The sequence below is a fragment of the Berghia stephanieae genome, chromosome 6 (assembly GCF_034508935.2).
Source record: "Berghia stephanieae isolate SIO BIC M18660-M18661 chromosome 6, UCSD_Bste_1.3, whole genome shotgun sequence".
In the NCBI taxonomy this organism is placed as follows: Eukaryota; Metazoa; Mollusca; class Gastropoda; order Nudibranchia; family Aeolidiidae; genus Berghia; species Berghia stephanieae.
Window position 1 is genome coordinate 14405276 of NC_088365.1, and position 25463 is coordinate 14430738.

A 25463-nucleotide genomic window follows, 5' to 3' on the forward strand; every position below is an offset into this window, starting at 1 on the left:
TTTTATATTATTTATTATTATTATTATTATATTATTATAATGAAGCATTTATAAAGCTCACACTTCCACTCAAGTGTGCTCATGGCGATTTGAAAAAAAAATTCAATAAAAAATAATATTTTTTAAAACAATTTTTTAAAATGTTAACAGTTAAGTTATAATCAATATAGGGAATGAGATTAGCGGAAGAGTAGCGTCCCTTGATTGGACGTCACCCATAGTCTGTGACGTCACCGGCAGGAAAAGTCATTAGAGAGAGAACGTCATGTTGGTTGTGCGCATGCGTCTCGTCCTCGCTTCTCAAAGAACTTTTCCGCCGGTGACGTCACAGACTATGGGTGACGTCCAATCAAGGGACGCTACTCTTCCGCTAATCTCATTCCCTATTGATTAAATGCACAATTTAAAATACACAACGGGCAAAAAATCACGGGGGAAAAGTTCTGTTTTCAGATTCTTTATAAAGATTACAAATGGATCTAGTTTTAAAACTTACGCTATTCCATAACCGAGTGGAACTGATATTCTCTGATCTTAGCCCTGGAGTTCACGTGCGCACATCAGTCGAGCAACTTTGTTCTAAGTGCTCAGCTTTTGTCGAATTATTGGTTTATAGCATTTTAACCCGGGCTCATTGAGCCGTCAACACATCGTTTGTCCAGAGACGTTCGTTCAATTCAAACCGTGTGCTGATTTCAGTTTTGTGCTCATTTTGTTCGTAAAATCGGCATTTCGAATGGTTGGTTTTAGATACCTGCGACTTGTTAACAGTTGTCACAAATTCAATCAAGTATACATCAAAAGAAAGCAAGTGTTTGTCTAGTTTCCGAATTTGTAATAATATGTGATTGCATTTTATCCAACCAATGTTGTGCGGCCATGTGGTCTAGTGGTATGACACTCGCTTTCGGATCGGAAGGTCCTGGGTTCGAGCCTCGCGCTCGGCGCATAGTTGAGTCCTTGGAAAAGACTCTTTACTCACATTCTCTCACCGTACTTGGGTGTAAAATGAGTACCTGGCCATGAACAGCGTTGTCTTTGTCCGAAAAATTGTAATATTGCCTAATAGGCGTTATGTCCCGTCCTACATGTTAAATGTTGCTGTTGACCAGGGACCCCTTGTAAAGCGCTTTGAGCACATTTAGTGGATATTGCGCTATATAAAAGCTCAATTTAATATCGAGCTATTAGCGGAATCAACCTGTCTAGACCCTTTTTGCAAATGGCTATATATATGTATATACGTTTAAGGTTACACGTGTGCTGGTACGTTATAAATCGCTGGCGGATGTGTTGTGAGCATTTTACCTAAATACATAGCATTGATGAGTATAGGGAATTAGATTAGCGGAAGAATAGCGTCCCTTGATTGGAAGTCACGAGCAGAAAAGTTATTAGAGAGAGAACGTCATGTTGGTTGTGCGGCATGATACACTTCACCGAAAGCGAGGACGAGAGAGACGTATGCGCAAAACCATTTTGACGTTCTCTCTGTAAGGTGACGTCAAATCAAGGGACGCTACTCTTCCGCTAATCTCATTCCCTATAGATAGTTCGAAGATGACTCACTCAGGTCTTTGTTATTGTTTTTTGCCATCCGCGTTTATGAGAAATGCTCACTGAACTGTATTAACCTGACTATAAACGTTCATGGATACACACAGTGTTGTGTGTTGGTCCGTTATACTTCCGGGTGGCAATGTTATGAGCTTCTTAGCCAAGCGCATACAATCTATACTCATCAATGCTATGCATTTAAGTAAAACTCTAACAACACATCCGCCAGCGGGATATAACGTGTGGGCACACAAAATCATGTGTAACCTTAAACGTGTATTTGTCTTATTGAGGTAGAACTAATCCACATCATTTAAAAAAGCTGTCTGTAAACAATAACAAAGGGTTGAATGACGTGAAGTTCGTTCATTCTATATTATTACTACCCGTGTCCTGAATCGGGGTATTTCATTGTTAATGAATGAACACTATAAGATAATTAAGCGTGTCTTTTTTGTCATATCAATATTGCATGGTAAATACCAGATCGATTTGGCGATGAAGATGTTGCGATGCACGCAAACACAAACACACACACACACACACACACACACACACACACAGAGGGAGAAAGAGAGAGAGAGAGAGAGAGAGAAAGAGAGAGAGAGATAGAGAGAGGGAAAAGAGAGAGGAGAGAGAGAGGAGAGAGGAGAGAGAGGAGATAGAGAGGAGAGAGATAGAGAGAGGAGAGAGAGATAGAGAGAGGACAGAGAGATAGAGAGAGGAGAGAGAGATAGAGTGGGAGAGAGAGATAGAATGAGGAAAGAGAGAGAGTGGGAGAAGAGATAGATGAGAGAGAGAGAGGGAGATGAGGAAGAGAGAGGAGAGAGAGGAGAGAGAGAGGAGAGAGATAGAGAGAGGAGAGAGAGATAGAGTGGGGAGAGAGAGAGGAGAGAGAGAGGAGAGAGAGAGGGGGGGGATAGAGATAGAGAGAGAGGAGAGAGAGAGGAGAGAGAGAGAGTGAGAGAGGATTGAGATGAGAAAGAGAGAGAGAGAGAGAGAGAGAGAGAGAACGTTGAGAGATAAGGGAGGGAGAGATAGAGGAAAAGAAAAAAACCGTGAGATTTTATATAGCGCAATATCCACTAAACGTGAGCCAGAGAGGAGAGAGAGAGAGGGGCGGGGGGGGGGGGGCGGAGATAGAGGAAGAGAGAGGGGAAGAAAGAATGGGAATAAAGAGAGGGAAATGTAGAAGAGAGAAAGAGATAATAGAGAGAATGTAAAGGAAGGAGATAGATGAAAGGAGGGAGAAATAAGAGATAAGCCGAAGAGAGAGGGGGAGAGAAAGAAGGAAAGAGAGAGAGAGAGAGAGAGAGAGAGAGAGAGAGAGAGAGAGAGGGGGGGGGGGGGGCTGAGGGATGTTTACTATCACCAGGATTTGGAATTCAGATCGTTTCAGTCAACCCTGCCATAGTCTGAAACAAAAAGTTAAAAAAAAAAAAAAAAGATTTTGGCAAGAAAACCCGTCCTTCAAATATCGATCGATTAAAATGACCTTCACAGTAACACACCACTTGCTTGAAAGAATGTCAACCTCTTGAAGAACTGAGATGTACATCCCCCATGAAGTCCCAGGTTTGGTTTGAAAGTTTTTGTCAAGATGAGGGTCATTTTAATCGATCGATATTTGAAAAATGCGCTTTCTGGCCAAATTTTAAATAGACGTTTTCCAGAGTCCGGAAGTTTTAAAAAAGATTGAGTTTTCATCACAATGTCCACTGAACGGGCTCAAAGCGATTTACAAAGGATCCCTGACCAACAGTAACATTTAGAACTGAACATGTTGCCTGATAGGCGATATTACAATTTTTTCCTACAAAGACAACTCTGTTAACGACTAGGTATGGACTCATTTACACCTGAGTACGGTGAGAGAATGTGAGTGAAGAGCTTTTTCCAAGGACTCAACTGTGCGCCGAGCGCGAGGCTCGAACCCAGGACCTTCCGATCCGAAAGTGAGTGTCATACCACTTGACCACATAGCCTGATAGACGATATTACAATTTTTTCCTACAAAGACAACTCTGAGTACGGTGAGAGAATGTGAGTGAAGAGCTTTTCACAAGGACTCAACTACGCGCTGAGCGAGGGTCGAACCCAGGACCTTTGGATCCGAAAGTGACTGCCATGCCACAAGATCATAGCCGAAAAGTTAACTGAATAATCTAATGATAATATTTGGGGGTTCAAAGTCTTTAGACATTTTGTGTTTGTCTGTGTGTTTGTTTGCGTGTGTGTGTTTGTGTGTGTTTGTTTGCGTGCGTGTGTGGGGAGGGAGGGGGGGGGGTCAGAGAAAGGTAGAAATTTTTGGGTTGTTTTCTTACTATGATTATTTTTTTTTTACTTAAAATTCAGTAATGTTAACTAAGTGTTTAATTTTCAACCCTAAAACCGACGTGTACACATATGCAGGTCTGACATTCGAACCCACTTATGTGCCTTGTACAAGATTGTTGGGAATGGGCAATATGTTGCGTCTTTTTCTTTCCTTTTTTTTTTTTTTTTTTTTTCTTTTTTTTTTTTTTTATAGATGTCCATTACAACAATGCGCCCATAAGGAATTGGGTTATCAGACCTGCAAATAAGTGCACGTCATCTCAAACCAAACGCAAAATTGTGTCAATTGCAACAATGTTTAATCAAGCCCCATAACTGCGTTCGGGTATCAGACCTTCTAATAATATGTGCCGGCTGAATTTGGATATTAGAAATCGTTATTAATTGCATTTATTGAGGATAAGTGGCGAGTAGGTAAAGACAAATAGAAGTAAGTGTGCGGCTATGTGGTCTAGTGGTATAACACTCGCTTTCGGATCGGAAGGTCGTGGGTTCGAGCCTCGCGTTCGGCGCATAGTTGAGTCCTTGGAGAAGGCTCTTTACTCACATTCTCTCACCGTACTCAAGTGTAAAACGAGTACCTGGCCGTTATCAGCGTTGTCTTTGTCCAAACAAAAATTTGTAATATCGCCTAACAGGCGTCATGTCCCGTTCTAAATGTTACGTGTTGCTGTTGGCTAGGGACCCCTTGTAAAGCGCTTTGAGCACGTTAAGTGGATATTGCGCTATATAAAAGCTCAAGTTAAAGTTAAATTAGTTTTTCCCAGATACACAAGTCGCCCGGTGCCTCTTTCAACCTATTGTAGATGAGTTTTAACTTCCTGACAAGTCTACAGATAGTAATAACGTTTTAAGTTTAAAGAAATAGGTTGTAATAGTAGTAGTAGTAGTAGTAGTAGTAGTAGTAGTAGTTGTTGTTGTAGTAGTAGTAGTAGTAGTAGTAGTAGTAGTAGTAGTAGTAGTAGTAGTAGTAGTAGTAGTAGTAGTAGTATCAGTAGATTTGACATGTTATATAGGGATAGGTCAGGATATTAATAATAATAGTGTTAATAATAATAATAATAATAATAATAATAATAATAATAATAATAATAATAATAATAATAATAATAATAATAATAATAATAATAATAATATGAATAATAATAGCCCTAACGTGTTCCTATTATGTTCGTGTGATGGGGAAAGATAAGTGTAAGCAAATAAGAGCTTAATGATCACATACAAAAATGTACATAATTACTATTGCGCATAAGCTCTTTACTCAAATTCTTTCATCGTATTCAGGTGTACAATGTCTACCTGGACGTTATCTGCGTTTTATCTGTGGGACAAATTAACTGTGATATCACGTCATATCCCATCCTACCTGTTAAGTGTTCCTGTTGCCCAGGGACTCCTTGTAAAGCGCTTTGAGAACGTTTAGTGGACAATGCGCTATATAAAAAAGCTCAAAAAGCTCAAAGCTCAATATATATATATGTGTGTTGGTGGGTACTCGTAGGTACGAAAGTGCTCGATAATGATGGTTATAGCTAATATAAAATATAAATTGTATCACTCGCTTATATGTGGCCAAAACATATGTTTCTGTGGCTTTCGTCCACGGATTATGCCAAATGTTTTTTTTTTATTTGTTGGTTTGTTTGTTTTTCTTTTTTTTTTTTTTTTGTTCTTCTATTAGTTTTCATAGCGACCTGAGTACCTTTGAGTGGAAGTGTACGCTTTATAAATGCTTCATTTTTCTTCTTCCTCTCTTATTTTTTTTTTTGGGGGGGGGGGGGGGGGCGGGGGGGGGTGTTCTTTTTGTGTGTGTGAGTGGGGGGGGGGGGTTGGAGTTTAGTTGTTTTTGGTCTCTTTTTTTGTTTTGTTTTGTTATATTTGACTGTTTATGTTTGTGTTGTTTTGTTTTGTTTTTTTTAATTTCAAATCATGACAGGATTCTACTAGTCACTGAAATATATAAAATAAACCCAAGTTTTATGGGGTTTCTTGTTTACTGTACCTAAATCTAATTTTCAGTCCCAGCATCATGACAACATTATAGGGAATGAGATTAGCGGAAGAGTAGCGTCCCTTGATTGGACGTCACCCATAGTCTGTGACGTCACCGGCGGAAAAGTTATTAGAGAGAAAACGTAATGTTGGTTGTGCGCATGCGTCTCTCGTCCTCGTCCGCGAGGACGAGAGACGCATTCGCACAACCAACATGACGATCTCTCTCTAATAACTTTTCCGCCGGTGACGTCATAGACTATGGGTGACGTCCAATCAAGGGACGCTACTCTTCCGCTAATCTCATTCCCTATATCAATGGAGATGACGGATCTGCGAGTCCCGAGAGTTGGTAGAGTACTAGCTTCATACACAAAGGGTCCGAGATTGATCTCGGATGAAGAACTCGGCATTTCCTCTAATGTTGCCAAAAAGCATTTCGATTATCGATATTTGTCATCAGATGACTTGTTGGGAGGGCTGGTTATTTCCCTTGTCAGAAAGCGTTAATAATGGTTTGTAATGATCACTCGGACATAATCGATTATCCGGTCGATTTTCATCGATATATTATGGGGGTTGATTTTGATAACGATACGATACCAACGCATTTCACAACGACTACAATTATTTTTGGACGTTGGTATATCGATCAAAATAAATCAAACTGTCAATATTCATCCGGTGAGCTGGAATTATCGATTCATGTTTTTTGGGAGTCTGTATGACCAATAAATAACCTCCGATTTTCTGATGATAGAGACCTTAATGAGTAAAGCAACCAAAAACTCCAAGAACTGACAGATAGACTTGCCAAAAAAAATATATAAATCTTATGGGGATCGGAGGGTCCTGGGTTCGAGCCTCGCGCTCGGCGCATAGTTAAGTCCTTGGAAACAGCTCTTTACTCACATTCTCTCACCGTACTCAGGTGGAAAATGAGTACCGTTAACAGCGTTGCCTAACAGGCGTCATGTCCCGTCCTACATGTTTATGTTGCTGTTGACAAAGGACCCCTTGTAAACGCTTTGAGCACATTTAGTGGATATTGCGCTATATAAAGCTCCATTATGGGACGGAGGTTCACCGTCCAGATCTTCATGGTTGTACCGTTACGGCTAGAAACCAACGCTTTCAAATTTCTGGGCGCCACGCTTACTAAAGACGGGCATTCAACTTCTGATATATGAATGAGAAAAGGAACGGCACCACCACCACCATCATCAATGGCCAAACTAAACCAATTTGGGAAGAACCGGAACAGGAACATCACATTTCCAACAAAACTAAAGCTATTCCGGTCCATTTATAGATAGCTGCGAAATGTGGACACTGCTGACAGAGCCAATGAAGAGGCAGCAGACAATCGAGAATAATGTTACACACACAGCACCCCCCCCCCCCCCACCCCTATCCCCACCCCCCTCCCTCCAGAAGGAACCCCCCCCCCCACCCCCCCATGAAAAAGCCATGTATACTTTTTTCACCCCATCCGGACACAAGAAATATCAAGGTAGACCACCCACGTCAATTCACACTTTCTTCAATAGAGACTTAAAACGCCTTCAAAATAACAAAGAATTAAAATCAAAGGAAGACCTAATGAAATTGGCATCCACAGCAAAAGACCGTGAACAGTGGAAGGAATTGACACGGATGATTAGAGAGGCAGCCGAGGCGTCCCGGTCGGATGATCAGCCAGCGAAAGGTCTTAAGTCAGTAAGTAAGTCATTTATTTTTATTTATTATTATTTATTATTATTATTATTATATTATTATTATTATTATTATTATTATTATTATTATTATTATTATTATTATATTATTATTATTATTATTATTATTATTATTATTATTATTATTATTATTATTATTATTATTATTATATTATTATCATTATTATTATTATTATTATTATTTATTATTATTATTATTATTATTATTATTATTATATATTATATATATATATATTATATATATATATATATATATATATATATATATATATATATATATTATATATATATATATAATTGACACCGAACTTTTCTTCAAATTAAGAAAGTAAGGAGCAGGCCCCGGTGCAAGATAGAAATCTGAACAAGTGTGTATGAAAGGTGCCAGACAAAGCAAGAGTTACGTTCATGTTTTTTTGTTTTTTTTTTTGGTTTTGGTTTGTTTTTTTTTTCTTTTAGTGTGTTCTGCCAAGTTTGGAACGCCTTCCGTTTCACGAAGTTCATTGAGTTTTTTCGAGAAGTCCCAGATTTGAAAGTTTTTGCCAAGATGAGGGTCATTTAAATCGATCGATACTTGAAGGACGAGTTTTCTGACCAAATTTTAAATTTATTATTTTTCAGAGTTCGACAGTTAGCTGGTTACATTTCAGTCTCAGTCAAGACTTCTTCTAATTGGATTCAATAGTCTGATGTTACGTCGCCCAGCAACGGCGAGCAGCGTGGTTCTAAAAAAAGAAAATCGGTACTTTTTATTCTTAATGATGGCTAAAACTTTTCATATGTCATGTGATCAGAATGTATAAAAGTCAAAACAAGATCATATTTATAATGTCTTTCTCCTCGGGATACACTTTTATGCTCGTCAGAGAAATATTTCGTTAAGGGCGTCCGCCATTGTTCTCATAGTTTAGAGCCATTTACTAAGTTACCATGCGTCATTACGAGGGAAGTGACGTCATGAATGTTGAACCAGTAGATTTTTGACCATGAAAACATGGAATTAGTGACACACCTTCAAATGTGGTCGGACAAACATAGTTGATTGTTTATAAACAATGACGTGAATGAAATCGACCAGTCTTTGATCATTGTTATTGTTTTTATGCCGCCAGATTGGTGACTGGTTATAAACTTTAAAGTTTACACATAGTTTTGGTTCTATTGATCAAGCGGTGCAAAAGTGGGTATTTTACTTTGATGTGGAAATTTCGGTATTCTAAAAATCCTTTTGGGGGAAGAAATAAAGCATTGCCAAGAGCATTGAGCATTGTAAAGAAATCGTTTGTTTCTTTTCTATATTTTTTTTTCTTATTAGCCAGGATTCAAGGGACATAACTAAGCATTTATTACAAGAGTCGTAAATAACTTTAGGTTATTTCTCTTCGTTAAAATAACCCGTATATAAATCGTGTACTGCGTATATATATATTGTTTTTAATGAAGGAACCTAGGTGAACAGACAGTGTCTGTACACGCTGCATCCAACTCTAATTTTTCTCAAAGCTAGCATTCCTCTATTTCGTACTAAGATTTTACATCTTTTTTTTTAATTCGCCACCCGCTAAATCTTTCCCAATCCGATTTACTATTTTTATTTTTTCATCTTTGTGATGAGATTGCGGAAGTGGTCGTGACGTCAACATCGTTGCTTCCAAGCTGTCGGTGAAGTGGAAGACTTGACGTGGCATTAGCTGCACCGCTAACATTTTTTACAATTTGTCCACTTCAAAGAATTTGAAACCAAAGCTGTTAATTATAGCAAAGTAATTAAGTAGTTAACATGGGTTTGACAATCTCTTCCCTGTTCAATAGGTTGTTTGGCAAACAGAACGTGAGGATTTTGATGGGTAAGTTTTTCTCGAATCTCTCTGATTTCTCACTTTTGCATGATTATGATCTTGACTTTCATCATATCATTATCAAGTTCTTTTATTGTTTTCTAATTTTGAAAATGAATTGCTTTCATCTTTGTCTTTCCTTTTTGTATTAAAATGCATTTTTATTTTAATATGTAATTTAAGTGACAAGTTTGAAACTTAATATCAAATTCAACTAAAAAAAAGTAAAATTAGAAACAGTTAAAGTTAAATTACCCAACAATAATAAACTTAAAACCAGTAGAGAGGTGGGCCTTTGGCCTACCAACCTCCGCTGCACGTCCAACTCGCCTTGAGCATGCATTCACGTAAAATATAAAGATTGTTTTTTTAAAACCTACCTCTGTTTCAAAAACTAGCATCTTTCAACTTTCTAAGAAACATTTTGATTTTTCAGAACTTTAGTTCGTTGAAAAATACCGGCCAATCTGACCGTTGAGTCGAATGAAAACGGAATTTTGTTGTTAAGACGGTTCAAAGGAAATGCCGTAAATAAGCTTTCATGGACTTCCTGTGTTGTGTTTATAGTGTCACGTGACCGTTTTGAGAAATTTGTCGTCTGCTACAAATAATTAGACCGGTAGGGGGTAGATATTTTCGTTGGAGCAGAGAAAATGTGAGTATTATTTCTTGTACTTGTAGAGAGGCCTAGGGTCCACCAGCAGTCAAGTTGATTGAATAAAAGAAAAAAAGGCCTTTTTTATCCGCCGCCACCACCACCGTGAGAGTGGAGAGAAGGGGGGGGGGTGCATGATGAAGACGAAAGGGAGACGTGTCGCTTGTGACCTTGGTGACGTAGAGCATGTCAACGATGCTGGCAGATGTTCTTAACCCCTTAACAGCGAAGCAAATTTTTTGCTTTCAGATAATAGTTTGCTTTAATCTTTATTATTGTTAACGGAGAATACAGCTTTTCCACCAAGAGAGCAGTCAGACTATCGCAACTCGGACTTCAATTGTCTATAATCGTTTTGCCGTTACTTGTCTTTTGATGAAAGAGGATTTGGTGTTAGGTCAAAGATCGAATTTCGCCGCTAAAGGTTGCATTGCTACTGGGTTTGCTCTCTTCCCCCCCTCCTTTTTTTCTTCTTTTTTTTTCAACTTAGTATTGTTGATTGCTATTTCCTTTTTTTTATGATTAGCAAGTGCCGTAGGAGTCTCACAGGATGCAGGAGTACTGCAATTAACCCTTTGCCAGTGACATTGATTATTTTGTTTTCAAATAGTAGTCGTCATTTATATTATTTTTTAACGCAGAAAAAATAAACGTTTCCACCATAAGAGCAGTAAGAATATTGATAAGAAGCGCTTTGAGCACGTTGGGTGGATATTGCCCTATATAAAAGCTCAAGTTTTTAAATTGTAATTTGTTTTTTGTCTTTTGATGAAAACGGTAAGATTTTATTTTTGGTCCAAGTAAGATTGATATTCGCCTTTAAAAGGTTAAGTTGTTTTGTTTTTTCAGGTTTTTTTGTTTTGTTTTTCAAATGCGGATACGCTGCTTCTTCTTTTTTTTTCCTCAACTGGCAAGCTATCGCTGTACTTACCCGCATGGCTTGCACGCACAAAAGGATACATCTAGGTCACAAAACCTTACATCCAGGTCACAAAATCAGACAACTAACTAGGTCACACATCAAGACATCTCTGTTTCGTTTGTTCCAAGATAGCAAAACAAACCAGACGTCTTGGAGTTCGAAAGAGCTTTCCATAAAATATTTGGTATTTGCAAGACCCCAGAAACCAATTCCCTATACAGCTCTTGTGCACGGTTACTTATGACCTTGATTTCTTTCGTACCCACCCCAAAATCCCACTTATTGTGTGTTATAGGCAGAACATAATAAATAGCTGGGCTGCCACATGCGTGACTAAATTGGCCAAAGAGAGAATCTATACTTCGGCATTAGACACCAATTACCTGATGTCTTGGTTTTTAATCCTAGCCGAGTGAAAAAGAAAAAACAAAACAATCATACATGTATCTGCAAACAGCAGAACGTTTTCATTTTACATTGAGATGGGAAGGGGAAGGGATAACACTATGATAAGAGAGAGAGAGAGAGAGAGATGGGCGGGGGGATGGGGGGATAGTAAGGGGGAATGGGAAAAGATGAAAGAAACACAGCTGTGTTCACGGAGCGTACTTTGTGAAATTTTAACCTTTTACAGTGACACTGATTTTTTTCTGCAGATTGCTTATGCGGAATAAATCGTTTCACCTAGAGAGCAGTAGTAAGAGTATATTTAGACTCGGGCTTCAATTAAACTATAAATCCCAAAGCTTTTCTTTCAATGATAACATTAAGACTAAGATCTGGAGTTTGGGGAGTGTAAGATCGAATCTCGCCATTAATGGTTAAAATTGTTTTGATTTTTAAAAAATAACTCACACACACACACGAGTGCGTGCGGTCACGACAGCGAGGACCGTTTATTGCTTGTGTTGCAACAGTAAACCAGTTTACGTGCACATAGATCCTGAGGCTAGATGCCCCGTTACCATGTACGTAGGCACTCCCAAAAAAAAGAAAAAAGAAAGACACACACACACACACGCAGTCTCGCATTCGCTACGAACTAATTTTGCGCACCAATTTTTACTGCACTAATGCACCAAATTGCATACCTATCTATGGACACTTTTTTCCGTATCTTTTTCCCAATAAACTTTTTTAAAAACCTGGGGCGGCACCTTGATAACAGAAACGAAACCCACATGATTTCGCGAGGAATGAATCATGAAAAAAATTAGGATATAATTTCAACACAACTTTTGAAATTCATCAAGGATTGTCCAGTACCGAATGTTTTTTGATAGAAAACAAATGCATCTTCAAATCTAAACTGCTTTTGACGGTAAGCGGTAAGTTTTTTATTTATTTTTCTGTCCAAACGAATGATTTGTCCTGGTATAGAAGCTAAGTATTGGTAACACCGGCTCACCTCTCTAGTATTAGATGGATTGTAGTAGGTTGCTATATTTATATCAATATATATATACTACACTACTATTTAAAATATTTACCACAATGTTTGGGGCAGTCTACATCGATGTTTCAGGCTTAATTTGCCATCTTCAGGACTGAGTTGTTTTGTTGACTGTTGTTGTTTCTTGAAGTGGTTCCGGTTTGAAGTTAATTAAGAGGAATTTGCGCCGATGGGGACACTTTCCGTAGATCTCATTTTTCATGTTGAGTGTGGCTTCATGAGGTTGTTTGATTATGGTATATTTTTCTTCCAGGCATAAGCTACATTGTTTTGATGTTGGTGTGTATCTTGTTGCTTTAGATAAAATTTTCCATGAAATGTTGTGGTCTATTTTGTTGTCTTTTAATTTCCAAATATGTTCGCTGAGTTTTGTGGATGTTTTTTTGTTAGTGTTTCTAAATGTTGAGGTGTGGAGGTTGTATCTTGTACCTCCACACCTCAACATTTAGAAACACTGACAAAAAAACATCCACAAAACTCAGCGAACATATTTGGAAATTAAAAGACAACAAAATAGACCACAACATTTCATGGAAAATTTTATCTAAAGCAACAGGATACACACCAACATCAAAACAATGTAGCTTATGCCTGGAAGAAAAATATACCATAATCAAACAACCTCATGAAGCCACACTCAACATGAAAAATGAGATCTACGGAAAGTGTCCCCATCGGCGCAAATTCCTCTTAATTAACTTCAAACCGGAACCACTTCAAGAAACAACAACAGTCAACAAAACAACTCAGTCCTGAAGATGGCAAATTAAGCCTGAAACATCGATGTAGACTGCCCCAAACATTGTGGTAAATATTTTAAATAATAATTCGCTCCATTACTACATGTCGAGCACTTTTCGTACCATATTTGTATCAAACACGATTCAATTCTATATACTACACTACAATATGCGTCGACAGTCATATGGATGGCGTGGCCGTCTATCTTAGAAGACTTGTGTTGAATTCAATGCGGATTTGTATTTTCATTTATTTTTTTTTTTGTCTTCTGATTCTGTTCACAGAGCGTTGTCCCCTCCCCTCCCCCTGCCCCCTTTTTTTTTCTTTTGAATCTTTTTCTCTCACTCTTTTGGTTGCTTTCTATAGAATATTGCAATTTGTAATATTCATCTCCACTCCGATCTCAAAGAGAAAAATAAATAAAAATACCTAAACATAAAAACCAAAATCACAAACATCATCCATCGTGGCTTGTACTCTTGAGCATGTTGCTGGTCAGCTGTCTCCACGAATCACGATCCTCTGCAGTGGGCATGAAATCTGTTACTTTTTAAATCACTTTTGGCCATTTTTATGTTATTTAGATATGTCATTCTTTATCTTCCTCTAGCTCTCTTTCCTTCGATCATCCCAGATGTTACCAACTTTTCTATTCCGTCTCTTCTCCACACATGCCCCAGAAACCGTAACTGCCTGTTTCTGATGATATCGATCAACATTCCTCCCTTTCTCACCTTCTCCAATACTTTCTCGTTTGTATAGGGCCTACTTGTCTGTCCATGATATCCTCTACATTCTTCGATACATCCACATCTCAAATGCCTCTAACCTCCTCGTACATTCTTTGTCAAGCGTCCACGTTTCACAACCGTATAAAAGGGTACTTATAACATATGTTTCTACTACTTTCATTCTGGTCTTCAAGTTTAGGTTGTTGTTTGACACAACTGGTCGCATTTTATGGAACACGATTTTTGTTATTGCTATTCTTTGTTTTATATCCTCTATGTCACGTGCGTCATGGGTAATGATAGTGCCTAAATATTTAAATTTCTTTGTTTGATGGTTTCTCCTTTGCTTGACAGGTGGAAGGTCGCGTTGTTGTCATTCTTTGAGACCACCATGCATTCGGTTTTCTTAACTTTTATTTTCAGGCCCATCTCGTTACTTTTGCACACCACTATATCTAAAATTTTCTGTACGTTTTCACAAACAATAAACCAAAAAAAAAAAAAAAAAATCAGATGGCGATCAAATGGTCAGAGATTTTGTTATCCGAAGAAAAACACAAATTGATCTAATACCTATCATAAAAACCTGAATTAAAATGGAACATTACCCAGAACAAACTGCTGACTAAGCTGATGTAACAGTCCCAGCACTGGAAGGACGAACCCCAAAAATAAAAGAAAATCAAACCCAAGTTCAAGTATTAAAAATTTGGTGGCGTTTTTATGCACCTCTGTTGGAAGTGTACAAAAACGCATCGTTTTTATGCACCTCCGTTGGCGGTGATGGTGAATTAATGAAAATGTTGCTGCAAACGTCCATGAGGTTTAAATAGTTTTAGATTGTAGTTTAGCATGCTGCTTAGTGATTACCGATGTATGTTTATACAATGATAATAAATTAAAGAATAATAACAAAAATTTAAAAAATCTAAAGTAAAATTAAACATGGCACACAAATACTGATCTCAAATTTATAAATAATTTTAGAAAATTAAAATCGAAGTTTTTTAAAAACATGATAAAAAGTTTTTGAAAAAAAAAAAAGAAAGAAAGAAAAAAAGACAGCAAACAAAAAAAAAAGTAAATTAAAAAAAAAAAATGTCTACAATGGGAATTGAACACGATAGTTTCAAGGTTGGAGTCTGACAGCTTGTCCACTGCGCTATGGAGCCACCTGTCTGTTCATCACATTTAATAAGGTCTTTCTAAAACATTATTTTACCTTCAATGCAACTTCTATTTTCTGGTTTTATATTTCGATTTTTTAAATTATTATTATTTTTATATAAATTTATTAACAAAAACATCCTATAGATGTCACAATATCGCTGGTGAAATTGGGTGCGGTGTGCATGCGTGACTGAGGTGTATAAAAACGATCCGTTAAATACACCGTCAACGAAGGTGCATAAAAACATAAAAAATTTCTTATGCAAACACATTGACTATCAAAGAATCACACAAGTCACAAGCAATAAAAACACAAAGTCATTCCTCAAACATTTACTTTATTTATGTTAACCTGAAGCATGTGAAGATCGTTACTGTGGTTGAATATAAATTTCATCCGCACTCAATAAATTTGCACCAAAACAGCTCACTTCACTCCACAAATGAAATAAGACTCCTTGTGTAAACCTTTATTTGCATAACATTTTTAATGATGCTTCAAAGAATCATAACAATTTTTAAAATGCAAATCTGTTGTAAGTAATGTTACCTCTGTCAAAATTCGTGAGGGGTGTTTCATCTTGTTTCTCAATGGACGAATTTGGTTTCATGTTGACTCCACATTATACAGCAAAACATGCCATAGTTAATTACAGTAAGTTGATTCTGTTTTTTGGGGGGTTTTTTTAATGCTTTAAAAATTTGTATTCTTATTCCTCTGTGGGGCTATTGGGTGTAGGACCCCCTGCGATTGATAGTCCTGATAGCTCCCAATGAATATTTTGCTGTTGTCGGTTTTTGTCTAGTTGAATCTTAAAGAGGTAAGGGGGTCAAAGTGTCAGTAAATTTTTGTACAGATGTCTACTGCAGATTTCCCGAATTGGATTTAAATAAGAATTTTTAAAAATATATCTTACTTTTATTTCAGTTGGCCTTGATGCTGCTGGTAAAACAACAATTTTGTATAAGTTGAAGCTTGGAGAAATTGTGACAACGATCCCTACCATTGGTGAGTTGGAAATTGATGTTTAATCATTTACAGGTGGTGTTGACACATACATAACCACGCCTATTGGGCAGTCGTCATACTGTAAAACAGTGGCATTGATTGGTTGACATAGCAGACAGATTTTATCGATGTTAATATTATACAAACATATTTTTATCAAGCCAAAATGATCCAAATTCTGATTTAGATCTTTTCACAAATGCTATATTGTGAGAATGTATGAAATTTTGTTATTTTGTCGTAAAATAAAGATACCTGACCAAATTGGATTACATTATTCTAAAGTTTTTTAAAGAATTAATTCATAAAAATTCCCATTGAAGTAGAAGTCATACAATTTGGGTTGATTCATGTTTTTTTTTTGGTTTTTTTTTCATGATAGTTTTTAGTAATGTATTGTATATGTCGAGCACTCTACCATTCCATTACACAAGGAGGTGCTCAGGTGAGCTTTATATGTGGTGGTGGCAGGTCAAAAGAAATGGGATGGGAACGACGTTCTTCGGGTCGTTATTGCTTCATCTTTCATGTTTGAAGTCTGTTGTCTGAGGGAGGTCTTCAAAATCAGTTTGCATCTGGTGATGTTTATTGCATACCTGCTGAATCTTACGGATTTTTCGCAATTTCATTAATTTTAGACGGTTTTCGTGGTCAATTATGAAAATAGGAAATTTTATGTAAAATTGTGAATTTTAATTTCTCAGTAATTGTTAAATAATGATGATAATAATAATAATAATGATGCAGATGATGACAGTAATGTTTATAATAATAACAATAATAAAGCATTTCTCAGCATGACAATGTAATATTGAAGTGATCGTCAATGTCAAATTGTGGTTGTTCGTACACAAATTCAGAAATGACTAAATTTGAAGTTTTCGATTTGGCAGCTCTGTTTTTGTTTTGGGTTTTGATGAAAGCATTTGCCTGCCCCTGCATCAGCCCCTTGTTTGGCTACTAAGTTGCATTTGTAATTACTATTACTTTCAGAGCTAGTGAATGGCCTATTGGGCGGCGTTTATCCCGGTTTTTATAGTGTGAAATGGACAGTAGCCATTTCTAGTTACCCTTTGGATAGGATAGGATGATAGTCTGTCGCAAAGTACTTTCCGCCAGATCTAATAGACCGAGCCACACAATCACAGCTCAGGGGGGGGGTCAGACTTCACCCGGGATCGATTCGGTCCCTTTGGGTGTGAAGCAGGTTCTCTATCTACTTAGCTATTGGGACCCCAAAGCCGTAATTACAACAGAGCTGCCAACCTACCGCAAAAAATGCGGAATTGTATGCATTTTCAGCAATTGTACTCTTGTACGTATTTCCCCCAAGATTGTACCCATTTTCAATGTATGGAGTCACTTCAGTTTTCTTTAGTTGTAATAGCCCGGATGCTCGTATCGCTGTTATCTTAAGCTTGCTGGATCGTTCAAATTTGTACTCGATACCAATTCATTACTCTATTATTCTATAGTGAACTCGCTCCTGTAGTTTTAGTCCGATATCATGAAATCGAATATTCATCGTTAGCCCGGAAGTCCGTTTCAAGCTTTAACTTTTAGGCCTAGTTTCTTTGTTGAGAGTCATTCTCTTGGCGGGTGGTGGATTTTCAATTTTCTTCGCCGTCACAGTTCGTTAGTTTCTGTCGATTTCAGGATTGTACCCATTTTTATGAAATCTCCCCCATTTTGAGGTCCCATTGTACACATTCTCATCAGATGGATTCGGCAGCTCTGTTACAATAACCTCTATCAAGACAAGCCGAGTGGTATCCGAGTTTGTGGTTGTTTTTCTTTCTGTGTCTGTGTGTGTGAATGGTGTGAGTTTTGAAAATTGTCCTCATTTCAATGTTCATTGTATCGGGCACAACTAAAAGACACAAGCAGTCAATGAGTGCGTTTAAAAAAAAAATTATTTTTTTTTCTGTTCAGGTTTTAATGTGGAGTCTGTGGAGTACAAAAACATCAGCTTCACCGTGTGGGACGTCGGAGGTCAAGACAAAATCAGACCATTGTGGAGACATTATTTCCAAAACACTCAGGTATGTCTCTATATAATAATAATGATAATAATAATAATAAGAGGAAGAAGAAGAATTGAGCCTTTATATAGCGCAATATCCACTGAACGTGCTCAAAGAGCTTTACATGGGGTTCCTGGACAACAGCTACACTTGACATGTAGGACGCGACATGAGGCCTGTTAGGCGATATTACATTTATTTTTTTTCCGGACAGAGACAATGCTGTGAATGGCCAGGTACTCATTTTACACCTGAGTACAGTGAGAGAATATGAATAAAGAGCCTTTTCCGAGGACTCAACTATGCGCAGAGCGAGGCTTGAACCCAAGACCTTCTGATTTGAAAACGAGTGTCTTACCACTTCCCATATAGACGGGTGGTTGGATGGGAGCATCACCCTTGAATCATATACCTATGATGTTCGCATGGGTGTACGATCCGATAGTGATGTCGTTTCTTCTTCTCTTTACTAGCCTATCCTGCTTCTTTGGTTTGTGATTGTATTTTTGACAGGGGATATTTTTTTTTTTTCTGTAAATCTTCTGCCTGTTTGTTCTTGGTTATTTATAATTTAGCTTATGATATCTTTAGGTTATGATTTTGATTTACATTTGTACTATTTTTGTTAGATTGCATGTTTTTTTGTTTCAGCGGTCTCTCATATAACCTCAATTGTGTTGGAAGAGACCTAAAGCAACAAACAAACAAACAAAAAAACTGCCCATATAGCAGTACAATCAAACATTGTTGACTTTTTTTTTGGACCACGTAGAAAAGGACCACTCCATTCTTCTTCTTCATTCTGTGTTTATTTACCGATAGGTTTGGAGAAGAAAGAGAGATTAGATCAATTTTGGTGACTGATTTCCATCGTTTTTTTTTTTTTGTTTGTTTCTTTTTACAGGGTTTAATCTTTGTCATCGATAGTAACGACCGTGAGAGATTGGAGGAGGCAAGGGAGGAACTCGCCAAAATGGTAAGAAAATTGGTTGGTCTTCTTCTTCTTCTTCTTCTTCTTCTTCTTCTTCTTCTTCTTCTTCTTCTTCTTCTTCTTCTTCTTCTTCTTCTTCTTCTTCTTCTTCTTCTTCTTCTTCTTCTTCTTCTTCTAATCTCCTGGGCTATATTTATTGGCAGGCATTAAGCTGTGATGTACAGTTTTAAAGGGAAGCTGGGGTTCAGGTAATTATTATATAGGCACCTAGAAGATGAATTAATTACCATCATGGTTGTGGTTTTGTGATGTGTTAAGTCGAAGCGATGGGTCACATTGGGGTGTTCTGTATTTGCTACTTTAAAAGTTGGCCGCTATGCTATTGGCTTTAGAAATTTAAAAAAAAAAAAATTTCAACCGCTTTGTATTGATCTGTCTCTTGTAGCTTGAAGAGGATGAATTGAGAGACTCTGTTCTCCTTGTGTTTGCCAATAAACAAGATTTACCCAATGCCATGACCTGTGCAGAGATTACGGACGAATTGAATCTACGCCAGCGATCCAGAAAAGTAAGTGTTGTTTTGTCATGTTGTTTGAAAATTATGTAAATGTTGCTTCTCGAAGCTCGAAGAAATAAAATAACAATGTGAAATTGAATGTAAGCTTCAATTTAATACACGAAAACAGATAAAATGGACGTTTCGGGTTCCCCCTTTTTGCAAATTATGCTTGTTTATTTATCGCACTGCGTGGCATTTTCCCCTCTGAGCGGTATTTCAGTGCTAGGTCAACCTGACCCCATTAATGGGGTCAGCCCATGGGTGGAAGAGGTAGCGCTCAGTAGGAATCTGTGATGCCACTGATGGTAATTAATTGTTGCAATATTTCATGGTATTGCTCAGTTGCTAACACAAATATGAAAATTGGTCCCTCACCACAAGCAAAGCAAGGGTTTCTTTCATCATATGCCATGGTTGATAATAATGTATCCTCTTAAGGCTGCTCATAAGAGAGGTGTCAATTTAGTGGTTTTTGAGCTATCAATGAAATTAATTTGTTGTAATTTGCATATCACTAATTTAATTCCCAGCGTCAGAAAATGATTGAAACAAGCATCATTATAAAGTAAAATTGATGATCTTGACACATGCCAAGTTTTGTCGTCCGGGCAGTAAGACCTTAAAAGATATGAATTTTTTATTGTAAATTTCTTATTTGGCATGACTTGGTGAGATCCTCATTTTCTCTCTCATAGTATTCCATGCCATGAATTATGTCCAAATATCAGTTTAGGAGTAAAATATAAACCATTAGACGAAAATATACTAATATTATTTTTTAACTGATTTAAATATTATGTGTTTTGGGCACATTTGAATGCCAACTTTTTAATGGCTTGATAACTTTTTTCTATACTTAAATCCCTTACGATTCAAGTCAAAATTATATTTTTTTATGACTGTTGGGCATTATAGTTTGAAGATGTATACGGTACTGCTTTTGTGTGGTTGTCTCAGGAAATGCCGACTTTATAGTGTCATATAGGTATAAATGTTTAGGGTATTCTTGCATGTTGAATAAGTAATATAATGTAAGTTCAAGTTCTCCTTTTGTGCACAAGTGAATGTGTTAACTTTTTATAGACTGAAGCGTCCAGATATATATGGCAGTGATTTCCCAAAAATTAAATGATCTTGCTGTGGTATGCCTGTGGTGTTGTACTGATTTGACTCTGGTTGTTATTCAATTGTTTTATCTCTAAAATTGACTGACTGGAGTTCAATGGTATATCAGTTGACTTTATAAGACAATGACTAAATGTGTATTCTTGGAAGAAAGGAGATGATTCTATATAACGTATGTGGACAGTGTGTTCGTTTTGAATATAGTTGGTCAATAAAGAGATAAAGGTTACTACTTGGAATAAACTATATGCCCTCGTAATTTTGAATCCTCTTTTGTCCACATACTATGTCCGTCTGTTTGAGCAAATCATTTAATTTAACAGTACCAGTGCTTAGTGTTAGTTGTAATTGATGATTGATACTGCAATATTTGTAGCATGTTCAGTAACCTTGTTGGGTGATTGATTTTTTTCTTGTAAAGAAGTCATACTATATCGGCAGATTGATAATAAATTGAGATATTGACATCATACACAATATTGGTTTTTAGTCTTTACTGGTCAATAAAATATTATCTTTATGAGTTATTTTACCACATAAAGACATAAATCATTTCAGTTTACTGTTATGATCAACACAACTGTTTGAGAGGAACGGAATTGGTAAAAACAATATACAGAACTTACAAAACTATGAATAAATCAAGAAAATCAACTGCCAATATGATAATATTGCACAGGAACATAGATGCATATATGTACTTTTGATATTTATGAAAATTCTTGAGATACTGCCGCTGAGTTTTGAATAACAAATTTTTTATTTAAGTGCACCATAATTTACAAGCGCTTAAAATTAGGTCAACAATTTGTGATATTCAAAGAAAACTATTAACCACAAGAATGTCAAATTTTCACTGATGTTTAGAAAGACAACTGATTTTTCAAATCAAAATAATAAAGTGAAAGAGTCTGTTATTGTTATCCCACTATACAGACATATTATAAGACCATAAATATCCATAATTGCCCCCATTGGACATGGCACTGCCTGATACCAGTTGAACTTCAATGACCTCATGCAGGTAGCAAGCAGGGAGGGTTATTGGTCCCTTGGGAGTTCCAACTGAAATAGCGCTGAGCTGATTCCACGTGATGGGTTGGGAATTCTCAAAAAGTCTGGAATTTTATTTTGGAGAAAAGTTGGGGATGTATATTTTCAGGAAAAGGAAAATAAATGTCTTGTATTTTGCAGTCAGGCCATTTCAACGATCAGTTAGTCTCACAAATGCTTCGATAATACGTTGCTAGGTGAAGGGGACTTGTCAAAAGTTAATATGTCTTTCCTTGTGAATTTGTAAAGATCTTTTCCCTATCTACGAGATGACGTGCTTCTAAGGGAAGCTACTACGGGGAAATCAATGTTTAGGAATGTATTTTTATTTTATTTTTCTCTTTTTGACACTAACATTTCTGATTGCTACCAGTCTTAGTCTGGGGTAAATATGAAAAGTTTGGAAGACACAATGTTTATTTATAACCATAATGTATACAATATGATTGGTTAATGTATCACTTCAAGGACGATGAACGTGATCATGGCTATGACCGTGACCCTGAGGATCCGTTTGTCGCTTTCTCACGACGTAAATTTTTATTCTTTCGTTAGTATTTTACGATCACCGGCTTCAGGCAGCCCCTACCGTTTTCTAATATGATTGGTTGTGGTCTTAAAGTGTGAAAATCCATTAAGTCTGCCTTAATTCTGTAAAAAGAAATGCACAAAAGAATTAAACAGCTTCAAAGAGATCAATATACCATACAGGATCTTTTTTTTTTAATCAGGTAACTCACATACTCTAGAAAAACTCTTATTTTAAAAATTTGGTCAGAAAACTCACCCTCGATAGGTCTCAGGAATGAATTTTTTTTTTCTATTTAAATTTATCGCTATTTGAAGGATGAGTTTACTGGCTAAATGTTTAAATACATAATTTTTTCCGAGTTGGACAATTAATTGGTTAAAGCTGTTTTGTTCATGTTTTTTTATTTTTTGTTTTTTTACGATAACTACTATGTTACTAGTGTGCATCTTGTGTGAGTGTGTCTATGTCAATATTGTATTGTTATAAATGTGTAACCAAATGACAAATTGCCACTTTTTTTGGGTCAATAAAGATATATTATTATTATTATTATTATTATTATTATTATTATGTTCGTATTTAACTTTCTACAATCCACAGCTTCCATATTTTTAGTATTCACTCTTCTTGTTTTATTGTCTTCTGCAGTGGTACATCCAAGCTGCCACAGCCACTCAAGGTACTGGGTTGTATGAAGGATTGGATTGGCTTTCAAATTGTATAGCTGGAAAGTGATTGCTTGTCATCTATACACACTTCCATTTTCATGTACAAAGACATTTCCTGTACCATCGTGGTCACTCACTGCATTTTACTAACCAACCAGGAGTCTGTAATAGCGTGTCCCAGCTCTCTGTTTAATCGTTGTAGCTTGTGTGGACAGCCTCTCCCTTGCAAGTTCTTGGTTGGTTAGTCTTTGGCAGACTCTGCTCATTATATCATTTGCATCCGTCTATAACTGTGTAAGGGGTAGCTGCAATTTCACATTTATAATGTTCATCTCAAACTCGATGATGACTTTCTGTTGTTAGAATCAGTCCTTGACTCTGTATGTTTCATACATCGAAATTCTAATTTTACAACAGATGTTGACTGCTTGGGTTTCGTATCAAAATTCTAACCACGCCATTTTGTCATTTTGTGTTTGTTCTGTGCTGGAAATAAATGTGAACTTGCATCCAGTGCTTGCACTGTTACAATCATCGGATGCCTTCGATATTCTCTCGTCTCCCTCACAGTCTTGTTCTCACATTCCGCGATCCACGCCATAAGATGATGACCCAATGCTGGGAGGAGAGTGAGGTCATCACAATGGATGGAGTCACCTGATTTTGCTCTGACTTTGTTCCTGATGTGAACGGATAAACTTACTCTAATCTTATTTATCTTATTGCTACCTGGCGAGCAATTTCAGAGATACAACGAGCCCTAGTCGTTTTGTTGTTATAGATCTTTAATTTAAAAATTAAGTAAATTAATAGTAATAGTAAGACACCGTTTCCGTTTTAGAGTATTTTAAATCATCGCCGACCAAGGACGTCACTTGCAGGCCTGCCAACTTGAAAATTTACAAATTCGTATTTTTGGGGAGATAAAGGCTGTAGTCACTATATTTCACATTAAAAATCAACAATTTACCCTTACAGGGATTCAATGACACTTCGAAATCCTTAAAATTATGTAGTGTGGCATCAACTCTCCTTTTGAATAAGTTTTGATAACTTTGAGATGCTCATGGATTTCAGAAATTGGAGCCAAAATTTTGTAGTGCTACGAATTTTTTGTAATAATCTGCACTCAGGCCTTTGTCACCATCAAGGTTGTTGTTTGCAGAGTTTTTGTTTTTAAAATGATAACAAACAAAAAAAACAAAGATCATGAATACGCCTTGATTTTTTATATTGTTCTTTCATGATTTTGGCATTTTATACCTTGAATGGAATGAATTAGGTTTGTAAACATTGTTTCAATTTAGTCGTTTTCATGGGCTTCAATTATAAAATCTGTCCCCTAACCGTATCTGCATGCCCCGGGGAAGGAGATGGGGTTTCCTGTTCTCGTCAAAAGGAACCCTCCTTTGTCATCACATCGGTTTGGAGTGAGACCTTTTCCATGCGTGATTGTGTGGACAAGACTGCTAGGAATTCGTCATCTTCATCATTACCATTATCATCATCTTCATCATTATTGCATTTCACCAGTCTTGATTTAATTTATGAATATGAATATATGAATTAATCTCTTTTAAAAATGAAAAGGACATATTGTTTTTTGTTGTTGTTTTTTTACATGGTGGTTTGATTGATTTAACATAGTTTGTCCCTTACACTGGCTTGCCAACCAGTATGATTTCTCTTATTGTCATACGCTTTGAGGTCCAAAATATGATAAGATGGGAATGTTGACTAAAATATATGATAAATGCCAAAAGTATGAGTTTGTAACCAGAAGGGAAAGAAAGAGTAAAAGTGGAATAATTGAAGGTCATTAAATATCGTCTCCCCCTGGATGAGAACTTGAGTAGCCAGACAGATAATTGGATTCAATAGTCTGATGTCACGCCGCCCGGCAATGGTTGCCATCTTGGTTCTAAACAAAGAAAATCATTTCTTTTTATTCTTCATGCTGGCTAGAACTTTTCATATGTCTTGTGATCAGAATGTGTAAAAGTCAAAACATAATCAAATTTATGGGTTTTTGTTCTTTTGGATACGCTTTTATGCTCGCAGGAGAAATATTTCATACGGGCATCCGCCATTGTTCTGATTGTTTAGAGCCAGTGTTACTAAGTTACCATGCGTCATTAGGAAGGAAGTGATGTTACGACTATTGAATCCAATTGTCACAGGAGTTGTAGAGTTTTTCCCACCCTCCATTCGCTTGAGATAAGTCTGCATATATTCAGCGAATGTTAAAGTTGAATGTTGAAAGTATGATTGTTGGGGGGGGGGTGGGGATATGAGAAAATGAGCATAAATATAGGGAAAAACGTGATAAATCTTTTCAAATGGTCTAATTTGGTTGGCAGGTCAGGATACATTGTAAATTGTAAATGACATTGACTTTTACACAGACTTGAATGGCTTCTACAAATC

General features: G+C 36.8%; 1 protein-coding gene across 1 annotated transcript; it reads left to right on the plus strand.

Moving 5' to 3' along the window:
- The first annotated feature begins 9234 nt into the window (after positions 1-9234).
- LOC144974532 (ADP-ribosylation factor 4-like) lies at positions 9235-24625 on the plus strand. Its single transcript, XM_078917472.1, has 6 exons — positions 9235-9472; positions 16064-16144; positions 18077-18186; positions 19073-19144; positions 19545-19667; positions 23017-24625. The coding sequence occupies exons 1-6, from the start codon at positions 9406-9408 to the stop codon at positions 23101-23103; spliced, it is 540 nt and encodes a 179-aa protein (XP_078773598.1). The 5' UTR covers positions 9235-9405; the 3' UTR covers positions 23104-24625.
- The last annotated feature ends 838 nt before the right edge of the window (positions 24626-25463 follow it).